This window comes from Antedon mediterranea, chromosome 7 (genome assembly GCF_964355755.1).
Source record: "Antedon mediterranea chromosome 7, ecAntMedi1.1, whole genome shotgun sequence".
NCBI lineage: Eukaryota > Metazoa > Echinodermata > Crinoidea > Comatulida > Antedonidae > Antedon > Antedon mediterranea.
The window spans coordinates 215,318-232,363 of NC_092676.1; the positions used below are offsets into that span (position 1 = coordinate 215,318).

The 17,046-nt window shown below is 32.8% G+C and overlaps 2 protein-coding genes across 2 annotated transcripts; one reads left to right on the forward strand and one right to left on the reverse strand.

Annotated features, from left to right (window-relative positions):
- LOC140054026 (uncharacterized) lies at positions 1-9,186 on the forward strand. The gene is made up of 4 exons (XM_072098824.1): positions 1-322; positions 3,760-3,880; positions 4,412-4,570; positions 5,535-9,186. Exons 1-4 carry the CDS (start codon positions 104-106, stop codon positions 7,262-7,264), a joined length of 2,229 nt encoding a protein of 742 aa, XP_071954925.1. The 5' UTR covers positions 1-103; the 3' UTR covers positions 7,265-9,186.
- Positions 9,187-9,838: 652 nt separating this feature from the next.
- LOC140054027 (sorbitol dehydrogenase-like) lies at positions 9,839-15,307 on the reverse strand. The gene is made up of 9 exons (XM_072098825.1): positions 15,169-15,307; positions 14,802-14,835; positions 14,544-14,708; positions 13,436-13,595; positions 13,197-13,315; positions 12,930-12,995; positions 12,537-12,715; positions 12,294-12,415; positions 9,839-12,121 (listed from the first exon to the last, which is right to left on the reverse strand). Exons 1-9 carry the CDS (start codon positions 15,214-15,216, stop codon positions 11,965-11,967), a joined length of 1,050 nt encoding a protein of 349 aa, XP_071954926.1. The 5' UTR covers positions 15,217-15,307; the 3' UTR covers positions 9,839-11,964.
- Between the last annotated feature and the right edge of the window lie 1,739 nt (positions 15,308-17,046).

Genomic DNA, 17,046 nt, shown 5'->3' on the forward strand with positions numbered 1-17,046 from the left:
TAGTCTTTTATGAATCGTTGATGTTTATGTTATACTGAACAATTGAATCATGTTTGTTTTTTGAAATAAGCATCATTAGTGGAATAAAGCTAACTCATAGGACATGGAGGAGAATTTTAGCCGAAGTTCCAATGAAGGTAAAGAGAGAGTGTGCTCTTCGTCGTCGGGTAGTAGTAGCAGCAGTAGCGCTATGTCGGACTGTCCACCGAGCTCGAACGGCGGCGGCGGTGGTGTTGTTATTGTACCCAACAAGAGTGGTGTTGTTGTGAAGAAAGAGCCAAGTTATATACATACAAACACAACATGTCCTGACGATGTCTCGGTAATATTATATACTGTATTTTAATATTTCAGATAACTTTAAGTCTGAGAGTGAGTTATAATTATTTCATTAATAAACAATGACTTGTTTATTTACTCTACTGTGTTACTGTTATCACGTTTTTGTTTTCTTTTTTCATGATTAAATAAATTTAATTTGTTTCAGGAGAGACAAACTAAGACTATATTATTGTCTACACAGCCTAGTTCCAAGTTAGACCTACTGCATCACTGCAGCACAATAAAAATTATATTATTTTATTCTACTGTAATTAATAGACAATAAAATAAACTTTTCCTGTGCACAACGCATGGTGGCAAGGATTTGGAAGCAAACGTCACAATGCATACGTACATGATTCGTTTGTACGACGTACACGTAGTGACGTTTGCTTCTAAACCCTTCCTATGTTACTCGCAGAATCAAACTAGGCCTATTTGCGATAAACATTATGAATAAGAATGTAAATTGTGTTGTGTAACAATGGATATGTTGAAGAAAAGAAAAAATTTCATTTTTAGAATTGTGTATCAATATTGCTCAATGCTATTCAAACTCAATGAAATCTCTAAATTAAAAAGATGTGTTTTAAGAAAACGTTTAACGCTCTGACAGTTTACCTTTTACTACGTGGTTTAATTGTTTGACCTTTTTTTCTCCATGATATTATAAAACAGTTTCAATTTCTTTAATTTCGTCAAACTCTTAATGACTCATTTGAAACCATGTGATAAACCACATATCCTGTTGATTATTCTAATCTTGAGTATTTCACCAATTTAGAACACTACCTGCTGAGCCTGTTAAACTAGATATGCTGCTTTGTATTCAGTTTCTATCTACTTGCATATTTATTTACGTTTCCATCATCATCACTAATTAGTAGATACTTATCTATGGCTTGATTTACTTTAACAACAACAAAAAATGTGCTTTGTTGTATTATTATACTATTAAAATGACATCTATCAGTAACACATTTGTTTTGTGTCAAGTCTAATCTCATTAAACATTTAATGTAAAATGTACTACATTTATGTTTAATTGTTATTATGTAATCCACAGTACAATACTTACAGTACTTCCTATGCTACTACTAGGTACATTAAACAATAGCATACTGTGTACAATGCTATCTACATTAGTGTACAGTATGTGGACAGGAAAGCTATGTACTGTTTTACGCACTGAAGTGTACAGAAGAGGGAACATGTACAGCACTATTGTATCCTGCACACGTAGAATTGTATTTAAACAGTAAAAAAGAGGATGTGTAAAGCTCCTAGGGAGCAGTTGATATAACTTATTATTCTATTATTAGAATGATCAATGAAATACATCTCTGTAAATATCTTACTTGTAATTTACACTAATTCAGAATGGATGCTTTTCAATTCCAGTGTACATTCTCTATTCTATTTTTAGACTACTAATACTAGTTATAGGATGTACATGCAAGATTGTAATCATTTATTCAGATTTATTTTCAATAAATCTTACTTTTTGTTAAGTTTTTGTTAACTTTTCATAGATTATTATAAGCCAATATATAATAATGTCATACGGTGGTCAATAGTCATATTGTTAAAGGAGTGTGTAAATTGTCTAGTCAATTGAATTCTATAATAATTTATGTAATTTGATTATTTAATGCTAATTGGAGTTACTATTCTTTTGGTCTACTTATCAGTCACCATTGGTTAATAATAGTCAATGCACATCATTATATTATTATTAGTAGCATTCTGATAATCTCCATAAAATTAGAATTATTGATATTATCTATCCATGATATATGCGATAAGGTTATGGAGAAAAAACTAAAATGTATAATTAACGACCAGTCTCATCCTCTTTTTAACTTTATAAATTTCAGTAGATCCGGAAGGATGATTCCTTCAATTAAGAAGACTGAGCGTCATAATAAATCATTTCTTCCGTGTGCAATCAGGCAATACAACAAGCAATTTAAAAGATAACTTGAGACGTTTTATATTTTATTCTTTATATAGTATTTTAATATTTATACTGTTCATAATGTTTTATACATAGCATATTTTCTTATATATTATCTTATCCATTGTATAGTATTGTATGTTTTTAACTGTTGTTATTTTTATTGTAATTTCAACCTTGGAAGGCAAATTTCATTTACTGTGTATTTGACAATAAATTTGAACTTGAACTTGAACTTGAACTTGATTAACATTAAAATCTTTGAACATAAAATGTTAACCACACAGTACAATTTTAAAGTGTACACTATCTGACTGTCTGATGATAAGCAATCTTTTACACTATAAATGTGTTTATCATTTTAATTATTATCTCATCATCATCATCATCAGCAGCAGCAATACAATCCATGCATTTCTACCTTCTTTCCACATGACATTTCAACCTGTGTATCAAGCTGTTTACAAGGCTGAAAATAGCAATCTATCTTTAGCATTTCCTTTATCAATCTATAAAGCTCTTACTCTCTCTTGTAGACGCTTAACAGCCTCATTTTTTTCAGTGTCAGAGTTTCAATTTCCCCTGAGAATGTTGCTATGTTATTTATGTCCTGTCATTTATATGTTGTATGTTGCTTTTAAATAAATTTCTATTAATACATTTTTCACTGGAGAATCTTGTTGTTAGATTAGAAAGGCATTTGTAACAAAGCTGTTGTAGTGGATATCAATCCTAAACAATACTATATAGAAAGGCATTTGTAACAAAGCTGTTGTAGTGGATATCAATCCTAAACAATACTATATAGAAAGGCATTTGTAACAAAGCTATTGTAGTGGATATCAATCCTAAACAATACTATATAGAAAGGCATTTGTAACAAAGCTATTGTAGTGGATATCAATCCTAAACAATACTATACTGTACCTTCGCCTACATAGTACTGTACTTATTGTAAAAAAAGTATGTTTTTCCATATTGTGAGACATATTAATGACATGGTGTGTTCAGTTCCTACCACTTTGTGGTGGTAAGGTTTGTGAACTGCACCATTTAGTGATATGGTGTTTCATGAGCTTAAGCAACTAAATGAACAATTCCATCAGACCCATATGCTGCATGTCCACTGGGAGGTATTTTAAATGTCAGGTATAATTATTGGAATTATCATAATTATATGACTGGCAGCATACACTATTGTGTATTAAAATGTTACATAATTCATAATATAATGCTTAACGTTCAGGATTTTTACCCGGTGGTTCTTTATTCTACAAAAGGACAATTGCCATGACCGACATGGTGGTAGGCTAGTTTATCATGTGACCTTCTTCCGCTGATTGTCTTTAGAGTTTGAACAGGGCATTTACACCTTCCAGGCTACTGGATTGTACATAAATGTGAATGCTGAATATAAAAATGACATTTGTTTTTTCAAAGAAATGCAAACTTTACTAATGTAATTTTGTTTTTTCTTAAAGGACTATGCTCAGAATACAATGAATGAGTTGTTGGCAATCTATGGCTATGAGGGTGTTGATAAATCTGTCACTCGCCAATTACATCTCATCAATTTCTCACAAAAAGAGTCAGATCCTGAAGGTCAGATTTCTTCATTGTTATATGAATATGAATTTAAACCTATTTGTCATCCCATTGATGGTGTATAAAATGCTTTGACACAAATCACTACATATTATATAACATTACATGTAAATAACACTACATGTAAATAACACTACATGTAAATAGCACTACATGTAAATAACACTACATGTAAATAACACTACATATTATATAACATTACATGTAAATAACACTACATGTAAATAACACTACATAGAAATAACACTATATATTATACAGTATAACATTACATGTAAATAGCACTACATGTAAATAGCACTACATGTAAATAACACTACATGTCATTGTAAATAACACTACATGTAAATAACACTATATATTATATAACATTACATGTAAATAGCACTACATGTAAATAACACTACATGTAAATAGCACTACATGTAAATAACACTACATGTAAATAACACTACATAGAAATAACACTTACATGTAATTGTAAATAACACTACATGTCAATAACACACAGTTGTTTTTTCTTGTTAGGTCAAGTGCCAACTTCAGAGGTTGAGGATGACTCCAATTCACAAGAGTCTGTTCAAATGCAGTCAACATCTCCAAGAATCTCTTCTAATGGATCTGCAGAACAACAACCAATCTCGCAACAATCGGATAGCTCATCTGAAATGAATACTTCTCAAACTGGTAATGCATCATAAAATCTTTTTTTTTTTGGTTGCTTTATTAAAAAAAAACAAATTATGATTGCTACAAAAAATACTATAGTGAAAACTTGATCCCCACTAGTATGCAGTACATGTAGTGCATGCATTAATGTAATGTAAGAACATGTAGTGCATTGTTAATGTAATGTAAGAACATGTAGTGCATGCATTAATGTAATGTAAGAACATGTAGTGCATGCATTAATGTAATGTAAGAACATGTAGTGCATGCATTAATGTAATGTAAGAACATGTAGTGCATTGTTAATGTAATGTAAGAACATGTAGTGCATGCATTGTTAATGTAATGTAAGAACATGTAGTGCATGCATTAATGTAATGTAAGAACATGTAGTGCATGCATTAATGTAATGTAAGAACATGTAGTGCATGCATTAATGTAATGTAAGAACATGTAGTGTATGCATAGGTAATGTAATGTAAGAACATGTAGTGCATGCATTAATGTAATGTAAGAACATGTAGTGCATGCATTAATGTAATGTAAGAACATGTAGTGCATGCATTAATGTAATGTAAGAACATGTAGTGCATGCATGAAATGTTTCTTTGATTGATTTGATTGATTGATTGATTGATGCATTAATGTAATGTAAGAACATGTAGTGCATGCATTAATGTAATGTAAGAACATGTAGTACATGCATTAATGTAATGTTGTAAAGTTCAATCAGAATCAACAGCTTAGAACTGCCACTGTAACCAAGCTTTTAAATGGTTTTTTTTATGATTTTTTTAATTTACCAGTTGGTACGTTTCCTTTTTCTGAAGTTGATGTACCAAATTAGATGACATTATATAACTTTATTTTGAGAACCTTAATGATGATTTATTAATTGCTAATTATAAATGGTTTCCTAGTCTTCATGTGACGTCTGTAAACCCATACAACAACATTAATTTTTGTCTATTATTCTTCACAGACAACAAAATACTGTGTGATTGGTGTAAATCATATCGACCAAAACTGTTTACTTTGAGTACATCAACACAAACAAAAGCATTCTGCAGTGAACGATGCTTTGCTGCTTGTAGAAGAGCTTACATTAAACCTATCAAGAAGATCTGTAACTGGTGCAAACATAGTAGACACAATACTGAGTATGTGACGTATCAACATGGAAGTCAAACATTGCAGTTCTGTAGTGGAAAATGTTTAGCACAGTATAAGAAAAATGAAGATTTAAATGACAACAATGAGCCATCTGATATGAACTATAGTGAGGGAGCAACCATAGAAACATTAAGAAAAAGACCATTATTGGAAGCGAGAAGTAGTGCTACAGTAGTACCATCTGAATCTGTTGGAAACACTGCAACAAATGATTCAAGGACTGTTTTAGTTAATTCAACTTACAAAAATCAACCATTAAACTTGACATCACCATTACCAAACACACGCATTAATTTATTACCAACAACACAGCTGATGCCTGGACAAATGTTCAGTCCATTCCAAACTATTAATTCACCAATATTTCAATTTCCAACATTAATGCAGCCACATCAAATGTTGGTTCAACAACCTCCACCACCGTTGGTTATAAATCAACATAGCAATCAGAGAAGCCACAGAGGTGAACAAGATAGAATGAAGCACCAAGACAAGCCACATTATCGTACTTCAGAGAATGCAACAAGGAAAAACAAAACTGCAAACACTTCTGCCAATGGATGTGAACCTGAAACAACCACAGCACTTCCTACTTCTTTGCTACCACCTACTACCATTATGGTTCCTCATCCGGTATTTGTACCGATACCAATTCCAATACCGATTCCAATTCCGGTTCCTACTGACAAGTTTTCAAAAATCTTTGAAAACACCTTTGCCAACCTAAGACCAGAAAGTGAAGAACCAGTCTCAACAAAAGTCACAAGCGAGGAAAAACTTGTTGAAAAAACTGAAGAAAGAAACAGCCTTTTAACTCCCCAAATTAATATAAGAGAAAAGAGAAAGCTTTTACCAAAACCTAAACACAATCCATCCTACATGCCTGTCCAGCAGCCTTATGCCTCAATGTCAAGCCACCAACCTCCTCCAGAGTGTTTCAGCCCTGCAGATCCAGTCTCCCTCCATCGTCCACAATTTGTAATGCTCAACCGACCGCCTCCAAACAAGCTACCGATCCCTCGTATGCCCCGTAAACCACCCATGAAAGAACGAGATGATGTCCTTTTAAAAATCAGCGATAAGTACCCGCGTCAACTAAGTGCTAGTACATCTCAATTGAATGGCATTGAAAAGATTGGAAATGCAGAAAGTTCTAGCAAAGTTCGCGAGGCTTTGCGGTGTCATTTAACGCGCCGTCTGTCCCAATCAGCTGTAAATCTTGTGGAAGCAGCAAAATTAAAAGTTGGCAGGACAACTGCTGATGAACTCCGACGAAGTTTAAGTCTTGGTAGGTTGAATGAAGATCAAGAAAATAAGTTAAGTTCAAAAGTAAGCCATAGCTTAGGTAACCTTCATGATAGCATGCCAGCTAGTGGGTCAAGAACAGGAGCTACAGTGACTGATGAGCAGATAAGGCAAGATGCTGCCCACACTGCCATTAGACCAGACAATCTCAAAAGACCCCTTGATTCTGATGTCTATAGACTCATGGATTTAAAGTTAAAAAGAAAAAGATTCCTTGCTGATATGGACGCTTAGAGATACATATGGTTAAACATATACAAAATAACATTGTAAGATACATGCGTTGTATGGACAACATACTTAATCCCTCTAAAGCGTGGTTCCCACTAGCGACGCAACGCAAGGACGTAACGCAACGCAAGTGAATTGACCAATCACAAGCGATGGCTCATTCGCTTGTGATTGCTAACTATCTATAACTTCGCTTGTCATTGGTTAAAACGCTTGCGTTGCGTTTACGTCCTTGCGTTACGTTCTAGTGGGAACCAAGCTTTAGAGACGCATACACATTATATGATGCATTAATGTGTTGAAATACCTATGTTTTATTTGCATGAATATTTAGTTTGTGTATAGTTTTATTAAGCAGTGCTTAATATTTAAAGATGATTTTATAAATGTAAAAAAGTGGCTGGTTCCATTTCTATTATTTGCCAGTAAATCTAGAAGATATTTTTAGCATGACTATAACATGTTTATAACACATGTCCGCAGCAGTTGGTATTCAGAAAGTGTTTTCAACGCAATTGAATATGTACCTTATATACTGTATGATAGAAAGATTTCCTTTAACTGTTTTTAATATGAAAAAAAAAAAATGTATTAAGTATTACTGGTTTAGGTACAGAGGTTGGGAACTATGTTTTGTACATTAAAGAGATGTACACGTTTGTGAGAACATTATTTTGTTGGGTACTGTAGTCAATAAAATTTCAGCATAGATGATGATATAAGTAAAATATACAAGAAGAACATGAATTAAGTTAGTTCTTAATATACTATTCCAGAAATACTAAATATTAATTTTGTGTTTGTTTTTTTATTTAGAAAGTATAGTTAGTAGCAAAAGATAATGTTAAGAGGATAACATCTTAATTTGAAATTCTTAATTATATTTTAATCATTTAATGTTAGGTAACATAGTTTTGAGACTTATTCTAGCTATACTTAATTTAATGTTTGTGTTGAACCGTTTTAGTGTCATAATTTGAGCATAGACTTTAGGATCTTATGTTCAGTTGTATTTAATGTGTGCTACAAATGGACTACTATTGTTGCTATATTGTTTAAATCAATATCAAAAATGTTGTAAGGGCAACTACAGTATTAAACTTCATTAACATAGAAAACGCAGTAGTTATTACAGAGAAATAATTTAGGAACCTACCTTATTTCTTCAGGCTAGTAGTAGTACTACAGATAAATCTGTAATTTTGGTCTCTATCTGTCTAACTACTGTATAATGATGCTTCCTGTAATTACTGTGCACTTTGTACAATAAGCTGGATGTCTCCACTATTTAAAAGTAAGGCGATAGATTGAATCAATTTGAAAGATAAATAAGGGTTTACACCAGACCAAAAGCACATAAGAATAGGCTTGCTTAGGATAGGCTTGCTTAGAATAGGCTTGCTTAGAATAGGCTTGCTTAGGATAGGCTTGCTTAGGATAGGCTTGCTTAGAATAGGCTTGCTTAGGATAGGCTTGCTTAGGATAGGCTTGCTTAGGATAGGCTTGCTTAGAATAGGCTTGCTTAGAATAGGCTTGCTTAGGATAGGCTTGCTTAGGATAGGCTTGCTTAGAATAGGCTTGCTTAGAATAGGCTTGCTTAGGATAGGCTTGCTTAGGATAGGCTTGCTTAGGATAGGCTTGCTTACTTGTGAAAAGTGTGTGTTTTCTATAAAGTAAAAACACTGCTGAGGAGGACCAAACTCTATCCATATATATATATATTATAGTCTTTTGTATAATAGCTATGTATTGTTAATCAAAGTATTTGTTCTATATTTATACATATAATAATGTAATCTAATTCCTTTCTAGTATAGCTAATGTAGGTATATAATGTGCTGTCTTGTAAATGTTACAAACATATCATACAGTCTGATTTTTTTGGCGATGATTGCCTTCCATACATAAATACCCAAATGACTAGTGCTATTAAGATGTATTTCCTCTCATTAGATCTGCTGTATGATTATTTCACAATACTTGCTAATTTTGAGAAAAATTATTTTTATATTGTTTCATTTTATTTATTCATTTTTTTTTTCATTTTAATCATTGCTGTAAAACGTAAAAATGTTTTATATACAACATGACTACTCATGTAAATAAACATATAACATGGCTCATGAGAATAAAACATATTATACTAAATCTAACATACAACATGGCTCATGTGAATAAAACATATTATACTAAATCTAACATACAACATGGCTCATGTGAATAAAACATATTATACTAAATCTAACATACAACATGGCTCATGTGAATAAAACATACTAAATCTAACATACAACATGGCTCATGTGAATAAAACATACTAAATCTAACATACAACATGGCTCATGTGAATAAAACATATTATACTAAATCTAACATACAACATGGCTCATGTGAATAAAACATATTATACTAAATCTAACATACAACATGGCTCATGTGAATAAAACATATTATACTAAATCTAACATACAACATGGTTCATGTGAATAAAACATATTATACTAAATCTAACATACAACATGGCTCATGTGAATAAAACATATTATACTAAATCTAACATACAACATGGTTCATGTGAATAAAACATATTATACTAAATCTAACATACAACATGGCTCATGTGAATAAAACATACTAAATCTAACATACAACATGGCTCATGTGAATAAAACATACTAAATCTAACATACAACATGGTTCATGTGCATAAAACATATTATACTAAATCTAACATACAACATGGCTCATGTGAATAAAACATATTATACTAAATCTAACATACAACATGGCTCATGTGAATAAAACATTATACTAAATCTAACATACAACATGGCTCATGTGAATAAAACATTATACTAAATCTAATTCAGTTTGTTTATTTTGCTCTTTGTTACAGTTGTCTGTTAAAAACCACAATCCATACTACACATCAGAAATACATTACATATTTAATCCAACTCTCTAATATGATATAAATAGACCACAATTATAATTAACTTTCCCTACCGGACTATCTGAAAACTGGAAAATTTCCCAAACCAGAATTACCATTAAAAACACATTCGAAATATGAGAATTAAACCAGACATGTAAGGCCAGCATAAGGGGTATCTGGTATTGGGAGAGGTGATTGGTTATACAGTAACACAACCTGACGATGGGAATTGATCAGAGAGATAGCGAAGGGGCTTTCATAATTGAATATAAACCAATCTTTGAAACGTCATCATTGTTTTAAACTTGTGAAAGTAAAAGTTGATCCGTCGAGTGTTTAATAAACTAATGACATAATCAGTGTTATCTTATAACTGACTTGTTAATTATCTCTAGTCATAATCCTAAAGTTCAAATTGATGTCGGCCTATTTTACACATAATTTTAAGATTGATATCTGATGTGATTCCACACTGGGGTTTGTACGACACATCAGTAATAAGTACATACGCTCTAATACTACATCGTTGATCTTCTGGTATAAAATCTGAAACACTATAAAATCACCATAAGATAACTAATAAGCATTCAAAAATCGTGCTACATGTAAGTTAACATGTATCATATGTTATTCCATGACAAACAGTAACAAAGTTTTCCACATTTTCAGTAAGATAAAAACCTGTTTAATATAAAGCTTTGTATGACTAAGGTATCCCATAATGTTAGCATACTGCTCAATATTGTGTTCATTCACCATCACTGCCAGAAAAGACCTATTAAGTTTATTCCCTCAAGGAAATTGAATTTGAAAGACTTAAGGCGGAAGGCCTTTAACACTGTGAGAAATACACCTACACAAAGTTTAAAATCAAAGATTAATTTAAAAAACACAAAACAACGTAACTGTAAACTCCACTTTCTAATAATGAAACATGATTTGGGTAGTACGGTATTATAATGGAGTACCGTTTGTGACATCATGAAGTTAGGCAGCTTAATGTGATATAGCATCCTGTCATTTGAGATTTCTTCTGTAAAAACAATTTTCTAAATATATAGAGTACTGTAGTACTAGGTATTAGATTATAATATTTTTATGTATTGCATTTGTAAGTAAATTTGAGTGCATGTATAATACTAATAATGCCCTATGTTAGTGCATGTATAATACTAATAATGCCCTATGTTATGAAGGTTATGGGTTTTCAATTTAATAATTAATTCTACAAACATAGTATAGATTTAATTTTTTATTGTCATAATATTAAAATTTATTGTTTATTTAAATATGTAAAATCAATATTAGTTCCTACAAAATAGTAAAAAATATTAGTTTCTAGTTCTGTGTTCTCACTTTAACATTGTTCACCAAAAAAATACAATATTTACACTGTTGCATAGAATAAATTTAAAGATACAGCAAAAATATTACTGATTCAATACCATTTTGATTGATGGTTTATTTGATATATTTCTTAGTTTTCACTGCTGTTTAAAATTCTTCTTGGAATGTACTTGAGTGATTGTCAGGATCTACTTATTGTTTAGTTTTCACAAGTTATAATAACTTTAATTGCTTTACATTCTCTGTTCACTGCAGTTTCAAACTCTTCTGTTACTGACTCGAGAGCGATTATCAGAATTGACTTCATTGTTTAGTTTTCACAAGTTATAATAACTTTAATTGCTTTACATTCTCTGTTCACTGCAGTTTCAAACTCTTCTGTTACTGACTCGAGAGCGATTGTCAGAATTGACTTCGTTGTTTAGTTTTCACAAGTTATAATAACTTTAATTGCTTTACTTTCTCTGTTCACTGCAGTTTCAAACGCTTGTTGTGATTGAGTGAGAGCAAATCGATGTGAGATAAGTGACTTTACATCTATCTTGCCACTGGTTAACAGAGATAGAGCCTTTGGATACCTATACAAAATAGATTTAAAATATACATAAATCATGTGATTGTATCACCAATAAATCTGCATACATTAAGTTAAACATACGGTTTAGTTGGTTTATTATGTTTGACATTAAAATACTATGTTGATAAAAATTGAGCCCGACTTAAATTACTGCAGGTATGTACTGTACTTACGAATTTGCATATCTAAACACCCCTTTAATATCAATCTCCCTGACAGCTGCGTAAGTCAAGGGAATAGTGGGTTCCATGGATCCTCGACCAATCAAAACCACTGAACCTCCAGCTTTAGTAACCTGCAAATGTCCAACATACCAATTAAAGTTTAATTCAGTTTTCAGTAAAAAAAAAAAAAAAATTGGCATTCTACAAAATATATCGTCTCATGTTTATTAAATGAATGTTCTGAAGACTTGCATAAATAGCGATTGTTAGACTGCTGTCAGCTCCACTGCATTCTATTGAGACGTCAGGGGCACATCCCAGCTGAACTTTGACCTCTTCTGCAAACTTCTTTTCGTCAACTGGTATTGGAACCTTCAAAGTACAATCAGCACCAAGACGCTTTGCAAACAATAATCGATGATCATCAATATCTATCAATAAAAATGGCAATTGAAATGATAATCAATTATATCAGCAATAAGAAGCACAGTCCTTTGCACTTTGATAATAAAAAACGATTTACACCAAAAGGCAATTAAAAAAACGTTCAAAATTTAATCGTAGAAAAATATAGTATAATTGTACATAACCTAGGTAATTTGACTGATTTGATACTTAAAAGGTACTTATGAATGTATCACATACCTGTAATGATGACCTTTTCAGCTCCCATTGCCTTAGCGGTCATCATTGTAAGTAGCCCAACAGGACCTGTATTCATAAAAAAATGTCATTGGCGTTTAACAAAAAAACAAAATATGGAAGGTGTAAGAAGAATTTGAAAAGTAAATGAGTTGAAATACACAAAAAAATACAAATAACGTACTATATGAAATGTCTGAAGTATTTGTTATCACATCAATCATATAATATGGACTGAAATGAATGATTGATTAAAGAAACTATTGTTACCAGCTCCACAAACAAGTACAGTACTTCCAAGGCCAACAAGACCTCTCTCACAACCATACACAGCAACAGATAAAGGCTCAAGGAGAGCGCCCTCATCAAAACTTATATTATCCGGCAAACTTTTAGAAAAGAAATTCAGTAATAAAAATTGAAATAACAAACATTAAAACTTCACATCCTCCACATAGTTCTATTTAAATATCTGATTATTTATAGTTTTTTATTTGAAAACCACTTACTTATAGCAAAAATCCGCTGGATGTGTGTAAAACTGACAGAGGTTTCCATCAACTGGTGGCGTTGCACAAAATATAACATCAGTACACAGGTTATATCGCCCTCGCTTGCACAAATCACAAGTACGACATGGAATACCGGGTTCAATTGCTACTCTGTCACCTATAGGGGGCAGCATGATAAAAAAAAATACAATAATATATGTTTTTCATTCAGAGAAAACCACACATAAAAATTGCAATTATACAAATAAAATAACGCCGTGGCTAAAGATACGGTACCGTATTCTAACTTCTGTTTACTAAAGGTACGGTAAAATTGCATTACGTCATAATCAGCCAATGGAGTGGTGGGACGTGTGTGACGTCATCATATAAGGACTTTTTTTCATATCGCGTCTGTTGTATATGTAGAGAATTCCTATCGGCGGCGCCAGGCTGCGTGGATGTGTGTGCGCTGCAGATGAGGGTTTTATTTTTTTTCCAAATGGCCTATTTAGGCCTATATTTTTTATTAAACTTTGTTTACAATGGTGACCATAAACAAAAGCAAATGCAGACAATAAAGGGGCCCTCAAATACTATGATTTAGACAGTAGCCCCAGGGCTGACGAGTCACAGAAATTAGCGCACACATGCAGCTGGCCCCAGCCTGGCATCGCTTTCCCTACACAAACAAACTCATATAATGAGGTTATAGTACGTAGTAAGTAGGCCTAGGCCTCTTTTGAAACGGTTTTCTGTATTCTAGAATTAAAATCAACATGTTTTGGCTTTTCAATAATAATAACAGACGTAGGCTACATTTAGTTTTTATCACACACGACAGCGATAATATCGATAAATGAAGCATAAAGAAAATGCGGTTGATCACTGTTTTCGCGATACGAAAAAAATCCACAAAGTCCTTATACGATGACGTCACACACGTACCAGCACCCCATTGGCTGGTTATGACGTAATGCAATTTTACCGTACCTTTAGTAAACAGAAGTTAGAATACGGTACCGTATCTTTAGCCACGGCGATAAAATAATAGATAGATAGAATAATAGATGTCCAATAAAATGTAATTTTTAAATCAAACTTTTAAAATAGAATAAATCTTTACCAATTTGGAGTGTTGTTACATCTTTGCCTAACTTGACAACAACACCACTTGCTTCATGACCTGTAACCATTGGCGACTCCATCAGGAAGCGGCCGCATCGTCCATAAGCCCAATACTTAAGATCTGATCCACATATACCAACGCTTTTTATTAATAGTAGGACATCTAATATTTTAAAAACAAATGCAGAACATAATATTAGCAGAAAAGCGAAATAAAACATACCAACAACATATTTTTTAAACACAATTTTCTTACCCCTTTTTCCTGGATTTGGAATGGGTCTCTCATCCTTAAAAAATAATATTATCGAATAATTAATATTATTAACAAATATCTAGGATAAAATATACATCAACGCTAAATGCTATATAAAAATGGAACAATATTTGGGTAGTCGTTGATAAACATCGCAAAACAATTCTTTCTAATTCTGAACTGATTTAAATACCTTAATACCGGATTACTAGTTAATTAGTTAATTTTCAAACATACAATCTCCTGTCACATGCCACACTTTAATACTACTAGAGTATTCTTTACTCCAATAATACAGCCTAACTAACTAAATTTGTAACCACACAGAATTTTTTACTCATTATTAAGTTCTATTCAATATATTTACCAGTTCAAGGATACGATCACCATATAAGGTGGCGCAAGTATTAGACATTTTAAAATAATATAATATGTAATGGTAGCTGAACTTAGATACAAACTGGTCAGAGCACACACTACCTTACTCTCTGCCATGCCCCCTGTGTGGGAAGCCTACATGTGTTTTGAGGTATCCTCAGTCCTCACATAACACGTCACGTCGTACGCGTAAGTGTTATCTGCAAACATTGATCATCCGCGGTTCAACAAAGTCTTTTTTTTTACACATGATACACATTATCACGTGAACAAAGAACTTCTTTTACTCACTCTCAATGAATAAAATTGGCTACAATAAGCCTATTAGAAATTGTTGTTTAATACAAATAGTAGTTATAATAATTTAAATAAAATTCTATATTTATTTAGCCAGTACCGCCGGAATTGTATTACACTTTGTTTTATTGAAACCCGAAACCATTGATGCGTGTAAATAAAGACAACAACAACAACTTTTAACAACTATGCGCTAGCATTGTAACAAGTGCGGGCATTCAAGACGTCGTTTTCCGACGAGGAAGTAAATTACAAATCTTTGGAATCATCATGTTGTTATAAACATAATAGTAAGTTGTTATGTTAATACTTTGCATTATATAAGTACGTCTCTATACCTTCATTTTTATATAATGTACTGGATACTTAAATAGTGTAGGTTAGGCTTTTAAAAATGGCTTATTTAATTGCGATTGATTATGATATCATATAACATAAAATAGGCTAAGGTAAGGGCTAGACTAGGGGTTTAGGTAGGCCTAGGCTAGGCCCTAATAAGTCTAGCTAGAGCCTAGTTTAATACTATTATAGGCCTACTATCCCTTAGTTGAGTAGGGCCAGACAGGAAAGATGCTACATGCATAAAGTTTATCAAGCAAGTATCAAGGGTATGCGACGCATGATGATGGGGACGGTTTGGGAGCAAACATGACATATGCGTCGTGAGATTTGCTCCCAAACACTTTCCATGCATTGTTGTGCAATGACGTTCCTCACGAAATAAAGCTATTTGTTTGCGATAAACCTTATTAATAATGATGGAACTTATCAGGAAGGTATAATGCGCAAACTTGCGATACAACACAATGTCTCGAAGGGTGCAGGTCAAGTCGGCCCCAAACCGTCTCGGCCAAAGTCAAGTCGGCCCCACGTCAAGTCGGCCCCAAGTCAACTCGGCCTCAAGTCAACTCGGCCTCACGTCAACTCGGCCTCACGTCAACTCGGGCAAAAACTAATTGGTCAACTCGGCCACAATAAAGTATGGAACGCAAAAAGTACTTAATATTATTATGATTATTACTATCCACTCTTAAAAACAAAATAAGAAAAATACTCATATAAAAAAATGATCTCATTGCCGATATGAATAGAAGTACCCGCGTGTTACAAAACATGTGCAGGTACCACATTTTAGTAAATTGAAGACGTAGGCCTACGTTCCACCATGGAGCTATTATAGCTCCATGGTTCCACCATTTGGCCATAGAAAAATGATCGTACATATCGTTTTTGTCCATGATTTGCATTTTTAAAAAAGGGGAATTCCCCGGTCAGCGAAAACACGTAGCAGTTGTAGATATCGAAATAGCTGCCAAATGCGCAGCTAATTGGTTTCAGATGTTGTCGCCTAATCAAATGCATACACTGAAGAAATCTACGCGTGACGGTGATTCAACCATGGAGTTAACATTATTTAATACCTCAATGATTCAACCAAACAATCTTATTACACCTAATAAATGTCCTCGCATATCGGACATGTTTATTGAATGTTGACGCACGAACGAACATACGCGCCCACGTACGTGCATCATCATTATTGGGTCTACAATGTGTTCCTATTTATTTT

Excerpts from the sequence above, each read along its gene's own strand:
- LOC140054026 (XM_072098824.1), top strand. The coding sequence starts at position 104 with ATGGAGGAGAATTTTAGCCGAAGTTCCAATGAAGGTAAAGAGAGAGTG. Across the intron at positions 3,881-4,411 it reads AAAAGAGTCAGATCCTGAAG|GTCAAGTGCCAACTTCAGAG; the intron begins GTCAGATTTCTT and ends TTTTCTTGTTAG. Across the intron at positions 4,571-5,534 it reads AATGAATACTTCTCAAACTG|ACAACAAAATACTGTGTGAT; the intron begins GTAATGCATCAT and ends TATTCTTCACAG.
- LOC140054027 (XM_072098825.1), bottom strand. The coding sequence starts at position 15,216 with ATGTCTAATACTTGCGCCACCTTATATGGTGATCGTATCCTTGAACTG. Across the intron at positions 13,316-13,435 it reads CCAGCGGATTTTTGCTATAA|TTTGCCGGATAATATAAGTT; the intron begins GTAAGTGGTTTT and ends CTTTTCTAAAAG. Across the intron at positions 12,416-12,536 it reads GTCTAACAATCGCTATTTAT|GTTACTAAAGCTGGAGGTTC; the intron begins GCAAGTCTTCAG and ends GGACATTTGCAG.